The sequence below is a fragment of the Triturus cristatus genome, chromosome 12 (assembly GCF_964204655.1).
Source record: "Triturus cristatus chromosome 12, aTriCri1.1, whole genome shotgun sequence".
NCBI classification, from domain to species: Eukaryota; Metazoa; Chordata; class Amphibia; order Caudata; family Salamandridae; genus Triturus; species Triturus cristatus.
The window spans coordinates 198234216-198249071 of record NC_140595.1 but is presented as its reverse complement, the minus strand read 5'-3'; the positions used below and the strand labels follow the sequence as shown (position 1 = coordinate 198249071).

Below are 14856 nucleotides of genomic sequence, written 5' to 3'. Positions count from 1 at the left end.
AGCCAGCCCGCTTCAGCCATTGACAAACTTCTTGTTGGGGACAGCATTCTGCCAAAGTAGTTCCCTTCAGTGTCGATGACTACTATGGCAAGTGTGCTTTTTGAGACAAAAAAATATTTTTGGTAATAGCCACCAATTTTTTTTTTTTATTGATGATGGTTTGGCCACTTCCCCAACAATTAAGTTTTACAAATATCCGGACAAACCAAGTATTGATCAAGCCAAAAAGTCTGCAACCAATGCCAGACTATTGGCTTTGCCAATACTTGTTTGTTTGCAGTTTTGTTTTACAGTGCAAACCTGGCCAGATGGCATTAGAGTGCTTTACAAGAGAACCAGACTCAACACATTTTTTTCGTGTTAGCTATAGGGTGATTACGTGGTTTGCCCAGAATGTTGAGCCAAAGAGGGGATGGAGCCCGGTTTCGCCCTTGCAGGTTGTCAATCAGGGTGTTTGGTTTTAGGTATTGCTGCCTGGGAGATGGAAGCTCAGAATGCTCCAGTTCTTGTCCCTGACCAATGACGCACGTGTGGCTGTGAGTGGATAGTTTATTGTTTTTCGTCACAGAATTAAATGTGCTTTTTTATTTTGCAAACAAAAGTGTTGCGGGGAGTCATCAAATGAAACACATCAAATGAAACACTATGCGTTATTGGTGGACACTAAAAAAGAAATGAAGCTACAAAAACAAATCGATAAAGTACAAGGGGATAACCAAGAGTTTCTCAAATCACCAGCAAATACATAGAGTATTCCAAACATTTAATCAGCTACTTCCTAATAACAAAGCTTTATTTGTGTGGGAGTGTACTCACGGCTTCGTAAATCATGCCGATGCCTAAATACCATGTCGGGGGAGTCACAAGAACAGCAACAAGCATTGGCAATCCAAATAGGTCTGGCTTTAATTTAATGTTGTATGGTAATGTGAAGCATTACAGGTAAATAGCATGGGAATTGATACTTATTGGTGTGGAAGCAAAGAACTGTAGACAAATGTTGGTGTAGGTTAAAGGTCAGATGACAGTTGCACTGTCAAGCCAAACATAAAAAATCCATGTAGGTTACTAACTGCCCTCCTTCCATCTGTGCTGCTGCCAGAGAAAAGCAATATACATTTTCTAGTTATCTAAGACATTTTAATGGCATTCCAATGTCATGTGCATGCCTCTGAAAGTTCAAGCTTAGGCAGCTGGATAAATAAACAAAATGATCACAGCAGGGTAGACCTTGAGGACAAGCCTTTTGTTTTGTTGAAGAACACAACTTTTGCCCAATCAAAACATGTACTCCTGGCTCCCAACATGTGGGCCGAGCCACAGCCCTTCTCTAGTGATGCTCATATAATTGTCTGGTGACAGCTGCACTGTTGTGCCAGGGCATAAAAAAACATGTTCCTCTGTGACTGTCTGATGGGAAATTAAAATTGCCTCAGAGCGGCACCACTGACTTGTACCTGCAAAAGCATGAATATATTAGACCGTTCTCCTTCGGCAACCCCTGTGACCGCCAAGGCGAGATGGAGATCAGTGCACCATTTTAGGGAAAGTATTCTTCGCATTATTAAAATTGTAGACATAGTTCCTGTTTAACATCAGGTTCTCAATATGCGTAACTTACACCCAAAGATTTCCTCTTCCGGCCATCAATGTTTGACAACGCTGTCTGGGGGCCTTGGTGAGAATCATCTTCACAAGGGTTCCTCCACAATTCCCCCAGTTCCAAGGTGTTGATCTCTCTGAGCCTGGCCGATGGCAAAGTAGGCTTCTTAGGTGATGCAAATATTGACACCACACAGCCCCTGGGGTCGAGGGTAGCACAGTTATTGATTACTATAGAATGCTTCAAAATAGGAGCGCTCAGAGGGACTCTAACTTCGATGTAGAGGTGCTATCACCATCTCTTACTCATCATTAAGAGATGCCTGTCTTCAGCTCATAGAGTTGTAATTGAAGGCATCTCCGCTTTCTACTGTGCATTATTGAGAGCTTTGGCTGGGAATCAGCAAAGCCTAAAACCTCCCTGTAAAGGTCCATATCGACAGGTTCCACCTCTAGCGTAATAAAAGGTGGTATTGTGGCTGTGGGTAACATGGGGAATGCTACTTTTCTAACTTTCAAGCTCCTACAAATTTATAAAGAAACATAATGAGTGCTGTTAAAAGGAAACAGTTGGTCCACAGAGAACTACTTTTTAGGTCTTGCTTCAGACAGATTGTTGTTGGTTGCTATAGACTTATTTTGTACAATACCAATACTTATAGTTAGCTCTTGGTCAGTCCACACATATGATTTGTTGGATTTGTCAATCTCATTTGCTTTAGTCTTATTCAATGGCTTTCCTTCCTCTTCGGTCTTCACTAGGAGCATAGTTTCTTTACCATCCTTTTGACTGGATGGCTTGTATCATCAAACCGCTCACATCAGCACTCCATGTGAGTGCATGTGTTTTCTTGTTCTTTTACCCCGAATGCTAATTCCTACCTCACATTCCCGCCCCTCCCAGGCTCTCGATGTTGCCACACCATCGCCCTCAGCACATCTGTAAATGCACAGCAACAGTGATATTTTGCCAGTCTTAGCTAAAGAGCAGATTTTTTTGAGTTGGTATCCTTTTATCTCACGTGTGCAGCATGAAAGTGCAGGCTTTGACACACCAGGGCAGTATTTATACCACTGGGAAATTGGGGGGTGGGGACAGGCTGCTGCGGTCACTCAGCCTGCATATGCCTCACAGGCTGCTGCAGAGCACCAAATGGCCAGAGCATTTATTCCAGTTAATAATGATGGGAAAAGTAAATTGCAAGGGCTTTGTTGTAAATTCGAAAAGCTCCTTAAAGACTGTCTCAGACACCTGTAATCTTCTAAGTACCTGCAAGTAGCCCTCTGCGTTATTTTTTAAATTAATCAAATGCAAGATACTTTTTTAACCTCTGTGTGGCTGGATATGGGAACATTGAAAAAATGTACCATTTATAAATATTGGAAATACATTGACTTCAATGTGGATACCTTAATACATTTGTTAGCTTTTCATTCATTATTTTGATTTTTTCCCCATTTTTAAAAAAATAATGTTTTACAAACAAGCATTGGCATAGCCAATAGCTTAGCACCCACATTTTATAGGTGAGACCTACTGCCTTTGCAAATACTTGTTTCTAATTACCAATATTTAACTGTTATCTGGCACATGGTAGTACGAACTCCTTGAAAGCCAGAAAAGTGTACAAAAAAGACACACTGCGTCTTCCCTATCCCAGGGAAGGTGCCACACAAAGAGTTATTGTGGAAACACCCTTTTATAGCCAGGAGTTCTGTGGTTGACATCACAGAACCCATGGTGGCTAAGCTGACAACATGTCTCATCAATGTTCCTCCTATTTCACAGCCCCCTTTAGTAGAGGCACCAGTATCTATAAAAACTACAGTATACAGTAAGCCTGCTGCTTCGAACAGAACCTTCAGCCACTGGACGGTCACAGATACAGAACCCACCAACTGCATCTGCAGGATAAAGGCTCTCTGCTATGTTATAATGTCTTCATAGTATAAACCCCTAGGGGATACCAGAAAGGCTTAATATGGTAATATTTTCTCAGCTGGTAAAATGGGATCTTAGTCAAGTTGTGGTATTATAAAAAGATCAATATAAATATAGCATTCTTATTCTGACGTCACAGAGCTCTATTTTGTTTACACAGCTCGGTCATTTTATAATGATCTAGTTGTTTAGTTTACATCACTCTCTTGATCTCTCTCCAGGCAGGTTCTGGTGGGATATGGAAACAGAACACAGCCAACGCTCTTCCTCTGTATTGTGGCCACCTTAAATCCCACCCCAGCCCAGATCCCTGGAAACCACCACAAGGTTTGTGTCTGTTTCATCAGGTGCACTGCTGTAAAGTCATGTCTGCTGTGTATACCAACAATATGAAGTGTTTTAGTGTGTGTTTGTATGTGTGTGTGTGTGTGTGTGTGTGTGTGTGTGTGTGTGTGTGTGTGTGTGTGTGTGTGTGTGTGTGCGTGCGTGCGTGCGTGCGTGCGTGCGTGCGTGTGTGTGTGTGTGTGGTGTGTGTGTGTGTGTGTGTGTGTGCTGAGTCTCAGTCTCACTGATACCAAAGAACTCTTTAGTACCTTAATGTAACCTGATCTTACCATAGCAGGGAGTTGTACTGTACACAGCAAGTATTGAACCTAGCAGTTGAAGTGCATAAAATAGGATGGGAACAGTGAACCTGAGTGTAATGGTGGGGATGATCAATGAGTGTGGGGCGGGGACAGATACATGGCTAAAAATAACAAAATATTCTGCAGGTATTTTGTTTTGCCTTTCACCTCCCTGTAAAAACATATATAATATAACACGCACACTTTAAATTACAAATAAATGCAAGTTGAAGTAATCGGTGGGAAATGCAATCTTTTATTTTATGAAAGCTCGGTTGGTTAATGCGATCACTGTAGATGTCTGTGTATGAAACAAGACAGTCACAGAACTTAGCTCTGATTGTCGCAGTGAGGAATAAAATATGTATTTACACTGCTACAATACCAGCCTGCAACTGAAAGCACTGTAATTATGCAGGCTATTGTTTTAAAATGGTATTGCACACAGTATAAAACAGGCTACCACAAAATGTGCATAGAGATTTACTATTTCAGCTAAAAGTGTTTCCAAAATATATATGCTTGGTAATACACAATCAGACCGTAGCTGGTGAAAACCTTTCTATTATAAGTTTACATTAGAAGAATGCGCTTCAGAACTCAGCTGGTAACACTGTTACATTACCTCTCAAAAAGAATACATTTTTGTCACCATGAAGCTTCAAGTGACTCCATCAATTAAAACCATACACTGTCTGCCAAGCAACATCCAGATTTTCTGATTAAGCAATTGCCACACACTTACATTTCTTTCAACTAGCAGGCACCCCGGATAGAAGGCTTGTTTCTTTTCCTCTCTGTCTGTGTAATTGCTTGGCTTCACAGTACAGGACACTCACTCTCTTCTCTTTCAAAAAGATGCACCTGACTACTTTCTTACTTATGTCTGCTAGCCCTCCTGGGGTATAGCCATCAAACAGGCCTGTCCAGCCATACCTGTCCTGGGCTTTTCTTTCAATCTGATTCCAGGTGTAAGCCATTTCCTTGCAGTCAGTCTCAAGGACTCCGCGTCAGTTGTTTCTTGGCCTTCCTCTTTTCCTTTTCCCTTGAGGGTTCCAGGTTAGGGCTTTCCTGGTGGTGTCTGATGCTGCTTGTGGAGGGAATGACCTATCCTGCCCCAGAGTATATTCAGGATTTCTTCAAAAGCAATGAGCTGGGCAGTATGCTGCTATAGGTCGTTTTGGCTGATGGTGTTTGGCCAGCCTATGTGGAGGATTGTACTCAGGTGTTGATGAAGGTCTGTACTTTGTTTGTGGCGGTCACTGTTGTTTCCCAAGTTTCTGCACCATCTGGAAGGACCAATTTTACGTTGGTGTTAAAAAGCCTGATCTTGATTTGCAGTGTTAAGTCCTAAGAGCTACAGATCTCCTTTTGCTAAATGAAACTAGCCCCTGCTTTGTCGATTCTTGCCTTGTTGCCATCGTCTGTGCTGCCCTGCTTGATGACACTGCTGAGGTAGGTGAAGGTCTCAACTTCTTCCAGTGCATCTCCTGCAAGAGTGACTGCAGTTGTGCTGTGTTAGCCTTCAGGATCTTAGATTTTCCCCTCTCGGATGTTGAGGTCAAATTGTGCTGATGTGGCTGCCACACTGATGGTCTTCTCTTTCATCTGCAGATGGGTATGAGAGAGTAGGGCCAGGTCATCTGCAAAAACCAGGTTGTCAAGCTGCATCCAATTCATCCAATGGATCCTGTTCTTCTTCTCCATGCTGTGGATATCGTCATGATCCAGTCTACGGCCAGCAGGAAGAGAAAGGACACGAGCAAACAATCGTTGCAGACTCGGGTCCTCACTTGGAAGGGTCCCATGAGTTGTCCTCCATGGACTATCTTGCAGGTCATTCCCTCGTAAGAGTTCCTGATGATTGTTTCAAGTTTATCTGCTACACCATAGTAATGGAGGAGTTTACATAGGGTCTCTCTGTCCACACTGTCGAATGCCCTCCTATAGTTGATGAAGTTGACATAGAGGGGGAAGTTCCATTCCATTGACTGCTCAATGATGATGTGCAGTATTGCAGTCTTGTCTGTGCAGGATCTATCTTTACGGAAGCCAGCTTGCTGGTCTCACAACTGAGCGCTGACTTGTACCTTCATTCTGTTCAGGATGACTCTCTTGACCACTTTGCCTGAGCTTGATCGAAGAGTTATCCCTCTGTAGTTTGGTCAGTTAAAGATGCATCTCAAGGTCACCAATAACCTTCCAGGAACTGTTGTTTTCGTGTTAAATTAAAAAAAAAGACTGGGAGTGTCTTTTCCAAGAGCCCCCTCCTACTTTGACCCCTCAACCTACAATTTTCTTATAAAGTCTTGTCTCTGCAATTGCCCTAAAATGGTAGAGGATTCACTTATAGTAGTGAAAATCTTGCAAGACTTAATATGGAACATGGCAGTTCCTGAATGACAACTAATCTCTAACCAGACACAGACCAAATAAAGTCCATTCATGAGCATAAAACAAATCAACAATGTGATCCCCATCGACAGGTCATTTACCTGTATGGAACAACTTCAGAAATACACAAACCCTAAGGTAAAAAAATCTCTACTATTCATTTGAGAGATAAAGTGCCACAACAATAGCCATAACCAGGAAATAGAGTTCTGTGACTATGTAATGGATTGCATCTGTAAACTATCTACAGTAATATGGCCATGTTCCTCAGGTGGTCTGGATCCTGATAAACTATAGCAATGATGCACTTTATATTTTAGGAAACATAACCAGTACCCAATGCTTAATTAAAAATAAATGCCTATTCTTGATACCACTTCATGCGTCTGCCCTTCTACACTTCCAGTCTATTTTACTCTCAAATGCTCTTTTTCCATCCCTCCTTTATCACTGTTTTCCTATTTTCTCTTTGTTCTTTCTCCCTTTACTATTTGTCTCTATATTGTTCGTGGTCAAAATTTGATGATGAAAAATTAATTCTGGTTTCCAAGTATGTGCGAGTGTTGGTGCGCCATACCTACTGCCCTACCCTTACCCATACTTGCAAAATACCTTGCCCTCCTCAGCCCAACTTTAAACATACGGTACTGCCCTACCCTTACCCATACTTGCAAAATACCTTGCCCTCCTCAGCCCAACTTTAAACATACGGTACTGCCCTACCCTTACCCATACTTGCAAAATACCTTGCCCTCCTCAGCCCAACTTTAAACATACGGTACTGCCCTACCCATACCCATACTTGCAAAATACCTTGCCCTCCTCAGCCCAACTTTAAACATACGGTACTGCCCTACCCATACCCATACTTGCAAAATACCTTGCCCTCCTCAGCCCAACTTTAAACATACGGTACTGCCCTACCCATACCCATACTTGCAAAATACCTTGCCCTCCTCAGCCCAACTTTAAACATACGGTACTGCCCTACCCTTAGCCATACTCAAAACACACCTCGCGCCCTGCCCTCCGCTTAACTTTAAACATACCCTTACCTCTACTTACAATAAACATGGTGTCCTCCCTCCGCCCAGTTTAAAAAAAAAAAACTACTGCCCAACCCCCTACCTCACTCCAAATATACCTAGTGCCCTGCCCTCAGCCCGACTTCAAACAAACTTGATGCCCTTCTCAAATCATATGTAGTGTTTCCCTCTCACAGAACCCATTTCACACTGCATCAGGTTCGTCACCCACTCAACTGTAACAGTTCCTGGCCGCTAACATTCCCACACCCAGACCCCCGCGCCCCCTCAACCCACAGAAGACAGCGGGTGTGCCACACTGCCGCGGAATGTGCTGATGGTGACTCTGTGGTTGTTGGTGGCACGTGGACTCCAGCAAAGGAGGGTGCTTTGAACTGCTGCACTCTATGCTGCTAAAGGTATTCACGTGTTGTTAGCACCTATTATTTCTTAAAAATTGCACGTGTACAGGGTCGGATTGGTAAGGCGGGCACTCGGGCAATGGGCGAGGGACTGGTATCGGAGTTGCAGCTGTGGGATGGCCATTTGGGCTGTGTCTGTGCTGTTCACATTCTGTCAACAGCCCAGTGGGTGCCTGAGCAGCCTATCTGGAGGCAGAAGGGCATCTATTACCTCCCTTTTACCAACGGGCGGAGGTGTCATTCCCAGTCTCTCCCTCTGCCAGCCCGTTAATGTAGGCAGATTGTGTAGAAGTGGCCTCTCTTATGGTCAGGTGTGGTTCACAACTGTAAACTAATCCGTGCACAAAGAATCCTGGCAACATTTGCATTTTGTTATATTACAGCGAAGTTAGGCACACATGCCTCTTTTAGAGAAGTGTTCCCCACCCCCTTCATAATACTTAAAACATGGAAGCAGTGTTTTGCAGAAGAAAAGCGCAGTCCTCAAATGGGGGCCACTTTTTAGGTCGAGCCTGGGCAGCGCATGTGCTGCTCTGCATCATGCTGTATTGGAGCATGGAATTAAATCCCCACCCACTCTCTGGCCATATTTTTCATTGGCTTGTGTCATTGCCCTTTGTAAATGCTGGCTTCTGATTCGTAATAGGCTTGCTAGTCCCTCCTTAGTACCGCCTTGTCTTCATTTGTAACCTCCTGTTAGGACTCACCCTTTTACTTTTGTTGTTACTCTGTACATTTTTTTTAGTCTGTAAGCACTATTTTCTTTAATGAGTTTCTCCTACTGCAGACACGACATGCTTTCCTGCAACATTGAGCGCGCCAAGCAGTCGGCTTCTTCGAATAGGTCTCGCATTTACAAGAGTTTGAGCGATTAGCATTGTAAACGATAATGCCTTTTATTGATGTGTTAATTAGCAAACTAGGTAAATGAAAAGCATTGTCATTTAAAATGCCAATAGCTGAACCTCTTGCAAATGCGACACCTATTGCATTGCAAATGCTTGTTTTGTAGGGTGCCCGGGCCTATTTTTTAATCCCAATCCAACCCTGCACGTGTATATATATTTGAGACAGAAACAGCCAAAGTTCAAAATCCAACATCAGTGCAGTGCTCTCCTTGGGTAAAACAACAGACCAATGTTTGAATACAGCACTATAATTAAATGAAACCATGTTCCAGTTATGAATGAAATGGTGTATGTGCTCGTGAACGTGGTCCCAGAGTGAGCTGGTTCGGGCTCTGTGTAGTTGATCAGTGATTGGAGTCTCTGAGGAAGGATTCTGTCTGTTTTAATGAAACTACTTTCTGGTGCGTTGAGGTGAAGACTGCAGAATCTCACCCCACTGCACTCTACACTCCCTCTACCACGGTCTCCTCCCGATGCAAATGGCCACCACCCGACAGGCTTTTCCTCATCCTAACAGTCGGAAACGGGGCGGGGGTCTAACAATGGAGCAGCAGGTGCAGTAGCACCGGAGCCCACATGTCTGAGGGGCCCACTGAGCCCTGATTATTGCTGTATTTTACTAGTCAAGCAGCAGTCAAGGGGCTCGTTTTCCTTGTCTGCACTATGGCCCTGGCACCCTTGCTACGCCGTTGCTGACAGCTTCAGGCGATGGCAGCTCGTGGCCCAGACAGACATCTTGAGTGAGTCAGAGAGACCTTGGAACCGTCTGAGGGCAGACGATGATAAGGGAAGTGGCAGACACTGCTGTGTCGATAGGAGCTCCCGTGCTAGGCGCAGGCATCTTGCAGTGCGAGCAGCAGAGAGGCTTCAAGGATGAGGCCCTCTGGAGGGCCGGCTCTAGGGCAGTGCGACCGGTGCCACCGCACAGGGTGCTGACTTCAGGGTCCAGCCACATTCCAACCATTCTTAGCCCCGCCTGTTCAACAAAAGGGACAGTCCAAGCAGTGCCGCTGGGCCAGCTCTAGGGCAGTGCGACCGGTGCCACCGCACAGGGTGCTGACTTCAAGGTCCAGCCACATTCCAACCATTCTTAGCCCCGCCTGTTCAACAAAAGGGACAGTCCAAGCAGTGCCGCTGGGCCAGCTCTAGGGCAGTGCGACCGGTGCCACCGCACAGGGTGCTGACTTCAGGGTCCAGCCACATTCCAACCATTCTTAGCCCCGCCTGTTCAACAAAAGGGACAGTCCAAGCAGTGCCGCCGGGCCGGCTCTAGGGCGGTGTGACCGGTGCCTCTGTAACGGGTGCTTACTTCAGGGGGTGCCGTGTTTGCAGGTTTATTTTGGTTTTTAAAGCACCTGCTGCCGCGTTCCTTGCCTCCAGCAATCTCCAGGCAACAATAAAAATGTCCAGATAACTCCAGTGATTAATGTTCTTACTGGAGAGAGATGGGCGTTTTGTCTGGTTGAGGATTTGACTGATCATAAAATAGCAGAGGATTAATGTGGCTGCTGCAAAGAACGTGCACCATGCAGATCACAAAGAGCATTTAATGTAAATAGGTCAGTGGGTTACTGCTTGCAGTTTATACGTTAAAATCCTAATATAGAACAGTGAATTAATAACTGTCAACAAAGAACTATATGCACACTTCAAAGTACAAATGAGGGCATAGATTAATGTTGCAAAAAGGGTTCGTCTGGGTAGAAATCGATTCTTATTATTAAAAAGAACCCCAAACTATAGTGTTCTGTTTTACAGTTCTGCGTTTGTACTTCTCCAGACTAAGCATTATTAAACCATACTACCTACTAGTATGGATGACATGGGACTCTTACACCTTGTAGTCCTCCGGCTTCTGTAACATTTCCTATATGCTGATTTACACATGTATGATTGATTGTCTCTGTGTAGTGTGTGTGATGTAAAGTGCTCTGACACCCTACACTGGTATGAGTGACGCTATATAATTAATTAAATGCATCTGAAAGAGAGTGGTTATGGAGCCTTGAGGGGCACTGTTAAAGGTGGTGGTGAGGGAACCCGTGGTGGAGGTGGTCACCACGTCCACCATGGATGGGGCGGGGCGTCAACAAACTGTCGCACCGGGCGCCACCGGCACTTAAGCCAGTCCTGAGTGCCGCTGTGGCACATCCCCCCTGTCTAGGAGCAGAACCAACCCCAGATGTGGCAGACTAATTGAAACATTTAATCCATCGCTTTCTGAGATGTCCATGTATGTCTCCTCAGGTACAATGGCCATGCCCAGATGAGCGTTCCTATGCTGTCTATGCCAGAAGACTCAAGCTGCCCCTCACTCATGAGGCCCATTTATACTGAGACCGGCCTGGAGTTGCTTCTGTTCCCATTCAGAGGCGACGTGACGCAGCAGCTCATTTCGGACTAAATCTTTTGGGAAAAGACGAAAACGAATTTGTTGTACATGGTTGGTCCTTAACTGTAACAGCACAGACAAGTTAAAGACAATGGAATGGAAGAGTTTTTCACAGCGGCTGAGAATAATTCAACCATTCTCTACCTTCCATTTTGTGCTGTTCAAGGGCGTCATTACCAGCGACCCGGATCTAATCCTCAAAGTGACCAGGACAGTTCACGCAGCATCATACCCCTCTCGAGCGACATCACCTGTAGATAGACATGAACGCCAGGGGTCCCAGTGAGGAATCAGCAGGAACAGAGGATCATATATCACTTCAGCCAAGGGAATATTGAAAAGTGAAAGATCCTAACATACTCAGTGAAGCATATGAAGACCCTGACATCACTGTAATTCAGGAACAAATAGACCATCTCGTTTAATGCGCACTGCCAGAACTTCCGACTACAACCTCTCTTTTAATCACATGACTACTTGAACCCTCACGTTGTGCACAACAAGAATTCTGTTGGCGGTTGCATCAGAATCAATCTCCATCATTGATGTGTTGAACTGTACTGTTGCGTTTATGTAGAGCTTCACATCCCAGCTGGGGGCACAGAAACACATCATCGCATGAGCCGCATGCTACCAAAGGACTTGCTTGGAAGGTGTTGTATTGCCGGGGAGCCTATGTGGGAAGTGTTTTGGTGCCTTGTTGAGTGAATGGAGAGGTGCTGCTGTGATGGGATGCAGCGTTTAATAGGTGTGAAATGTTTCAGAATTGCCAAGGCGTAGGATTTTGTACTGAAAGGGTACGATTCCAGTACAAACTGTATGCTAGACAGCACGCACACATCACAGCGCCATGGAGCAAAGGGTGTGTGCGTCACAACAGCAGGCGGACATTTTTAATATACATGTTTGTTGCTGAGCCCCGTTGTACTAAAACTAAGTCTGCCTCCAGGGCTTTAAGTGGGAAAGAAAAACTGGGGGTGCTCTAAAAGGGGCAGGACAAACCTCTTAAAGGGGTGTGGCCTATCCAAGTAGGGGCATGGTCTAAATCAAGATAACTAGCGTTGTGTTAGGGCTGGGGCAGGATCACGCAGACTAATTCCTCTCTCTGTGCTTCACTTGTTGCTGGATTACACTGCAGCTTTGACGACCAGTGTGAAAGGTCAGAGCAGGGTCGTGCTGAAGCAGTCTGCCTGTGGTCATCTCTCTTCTAATCATCCCACGATGTCAAGGCTGGCACCACGGCGACGACGTTGCTCCTGCGCTGCAAAAAGAGAAGGGAAATCCAGAGAGAAAATGGCTCTCTTTAAAGGATTTTCCTTCCTCCTACAACATGGCTCACCTGGCGGACGGGAAGAGAGGAAAAGATGAGAGGTGCAATATGCACATTTATTGACATGTGCCTTACTGTAGGGGCAATCACTACAAGCAGGGCTTTAAGTGGGCCAGGTCTGTCTGGGTCTGAGCACCGGCAGTTATTTTCATTAGTGAGCAAAATGAGCATGCGCACACCGATGTGCATGCTCTCACTGCAGTCCAAGAAAAAAAAAAGAAAACTGATGCAGTCCATTAAGTTGTAAAGGCAAAAGAAAAAAGTAGTTTCCTGATGTGAGTGGAAGGATAAAAGTCATCTAATCAAAAGGATGGCAAAGAACCTGTGCTCCAAAGGAAGGGACTGACTCAAGAACAGGATGTAAAGCCACTGTATAATGAACAAGCAAGAGAGTGACAAGGAAGACAACCAATGGTAAGCAATGGGCTGGCCCCAAGCCCACACTATTTGTATTGTCCACAACAGGTTTTCGACAACAGACAACTAAAAACTGCCAGTAGGTTGAGACCAAAAAAATAGGTGTCAACATAGATTTAATCAATCAATCAATCAATTATAGGTTCTGGCCATTCCAGAATCTCAAAACGTCAACGCATGGTCTGTTTCATTGGAACAGGTACCAACCCTAGTCAAACTCTTCCTGCACAGCTCGGAAAGGTTCCAATACAGCTCTTGCTTACTGGCGTGATGCTAAATACACAGGGCTCAATGTGCCTGTGGCACTAATGCCGTCAGCATCTTTGGCTGCTCCTAGAACTCGAGTTTGTTTCGATTTGGTGAGAAGAGAACATGACGGGATGTTCACATATTGTAGGAAAGCAAAGGTCAGCACAGCAGAGAGCTTTTCTAAACGTGATGCAACTGGAGCGCAAATGACTGTGCCGGAAGTGCTTTGAATCCGTCCAGGTCACTGACAATGGATGAACAGTGTACGGATTTTTGAATGCAGTGCAGTCTGTTATTCCGCCACTAGGGAACGTTTCTCAGTTTAAAATGCAGCGTGGCTATGATCTTCAAATTGTTTGGTCAAATTAGCGCACTGCACTATGCTGATACAATTACAGCGTGGAATCAGTAGCTCATAAAGAGATCACCAAACAGCAGCACATAGCAACTCAAATAGCAATGCAGGGCTTTGCGAGGCCCGAAAATAGAGCCTGATAGAGACCCGTTTCGAGGCCCCCTGAAAATAACTGCTTGGGCTCAGACCCGGACAGGCCCGGCACACTTAAAGCCCTGTCTGCCCGAATGTTTTAAGTGTGATCTTTCTTTGATATGAAGCAAATGTAAGTGATCTGAGGATTAGAGTGTTGTAAGCTTTGTGACCAGGGCCACACTGGGAACGCAAAAGAACGGCCCACAGTAACAAAAACGGCCCCCACCGGTCCAAAACCAGTTGTGCCCGCTTCGGCCAGTCTGGCCCTGTTTGTGACTCAAATGAGCTGAGCCCTTTTGCTTGATTTTGAGCACTCTGCTTTCTTTGAAGCAAGTTATTGGGGGAACCAGCCACGATGCTGTTATAGTAGTCCAGGCGAGATATCTGCATCTCCTGTATCGCATCTATCTTTCGGAGGACCAGGAGCAACAAGAAGATACCCTGAAGCAAGTAAAAATGGCGGAAGGCACATTTGTTGACTGAGTTCACATGAGGAATGAAGAAGAGATTGCTACTGACAACAAACCGCAGATTGCTAACCAGATTGTGAACATTTTGCCTCTAGGCTCTTTCTGAGCTCTTGAAATCCTCCATAGGCAATCATATCTTGCCTCCGCATATGCTGAAATTCACGGTTCTATGAATACCCAATTAAATACTGTGCCATGCATCACATACTCTAAAGAGAGGGCTACAGGCACTGTTACAATGCAAACAAAACTGACATCATGCAGCAACACAGTCTCATGCACTTAATTAGTGATTTGGCTTTAATAGCCATTGCTGATTAGTGCTCTGAACTGAAGATACATCAGTGCACCAGTGGAATAAAGGCACTCAGACATTCCCCCCTCCATTTGGTTTCATCAGGAGAAGGATGCACCTTCTCTGGTGCCCTCCGACGAGTCCACTGCTGAAAATACTGGGTTCTAATTGTGAAAGGATTGTGTATGGTATTCTCATATCTAGTAGAATTAATTTGTTAGCGGCCAAATCTGGCGAGCCCCGGACGAATCAGTCCTAGAACATGCAATCACAGCATCGCTAGAAACAAGCACT

General features: G+C 44.9%; 2 protein-coding genes across 13 annotated transcripts in view; one reads left to right on the top strand and one right to left on the bottom strand.

The window, feature by feature from the left end:
- Positions 1-5907, top strand: part of IL34 (interleukin 34) — an 851078-nt gene extending 845171 nt beyond the window's left edge. The window contains exons 7-8 of the mRNA XM_085639839.1: positions 3766-3871; positions 5785-5907. Of these exons, the coding sequence (XP_085495965.1) occupies positions 3766-3871; positions 5785-5802 (124 nt within the window). The 3' untranslated portion in view covers positions 5803-5907. The remainder of the gene's footprint in view (positions 1-3765; positions 3872-5784) is intronic.
- Positions 1-14856, bottom strand: part of MTSS2 (MTSS I-BAR domain containing 2) — a 331653-nt gene that overhangs the window by 184077 nt on the left and 132720 nt on the right. The gene's annotated exons all lie outside the window — the stretch shown is intronic.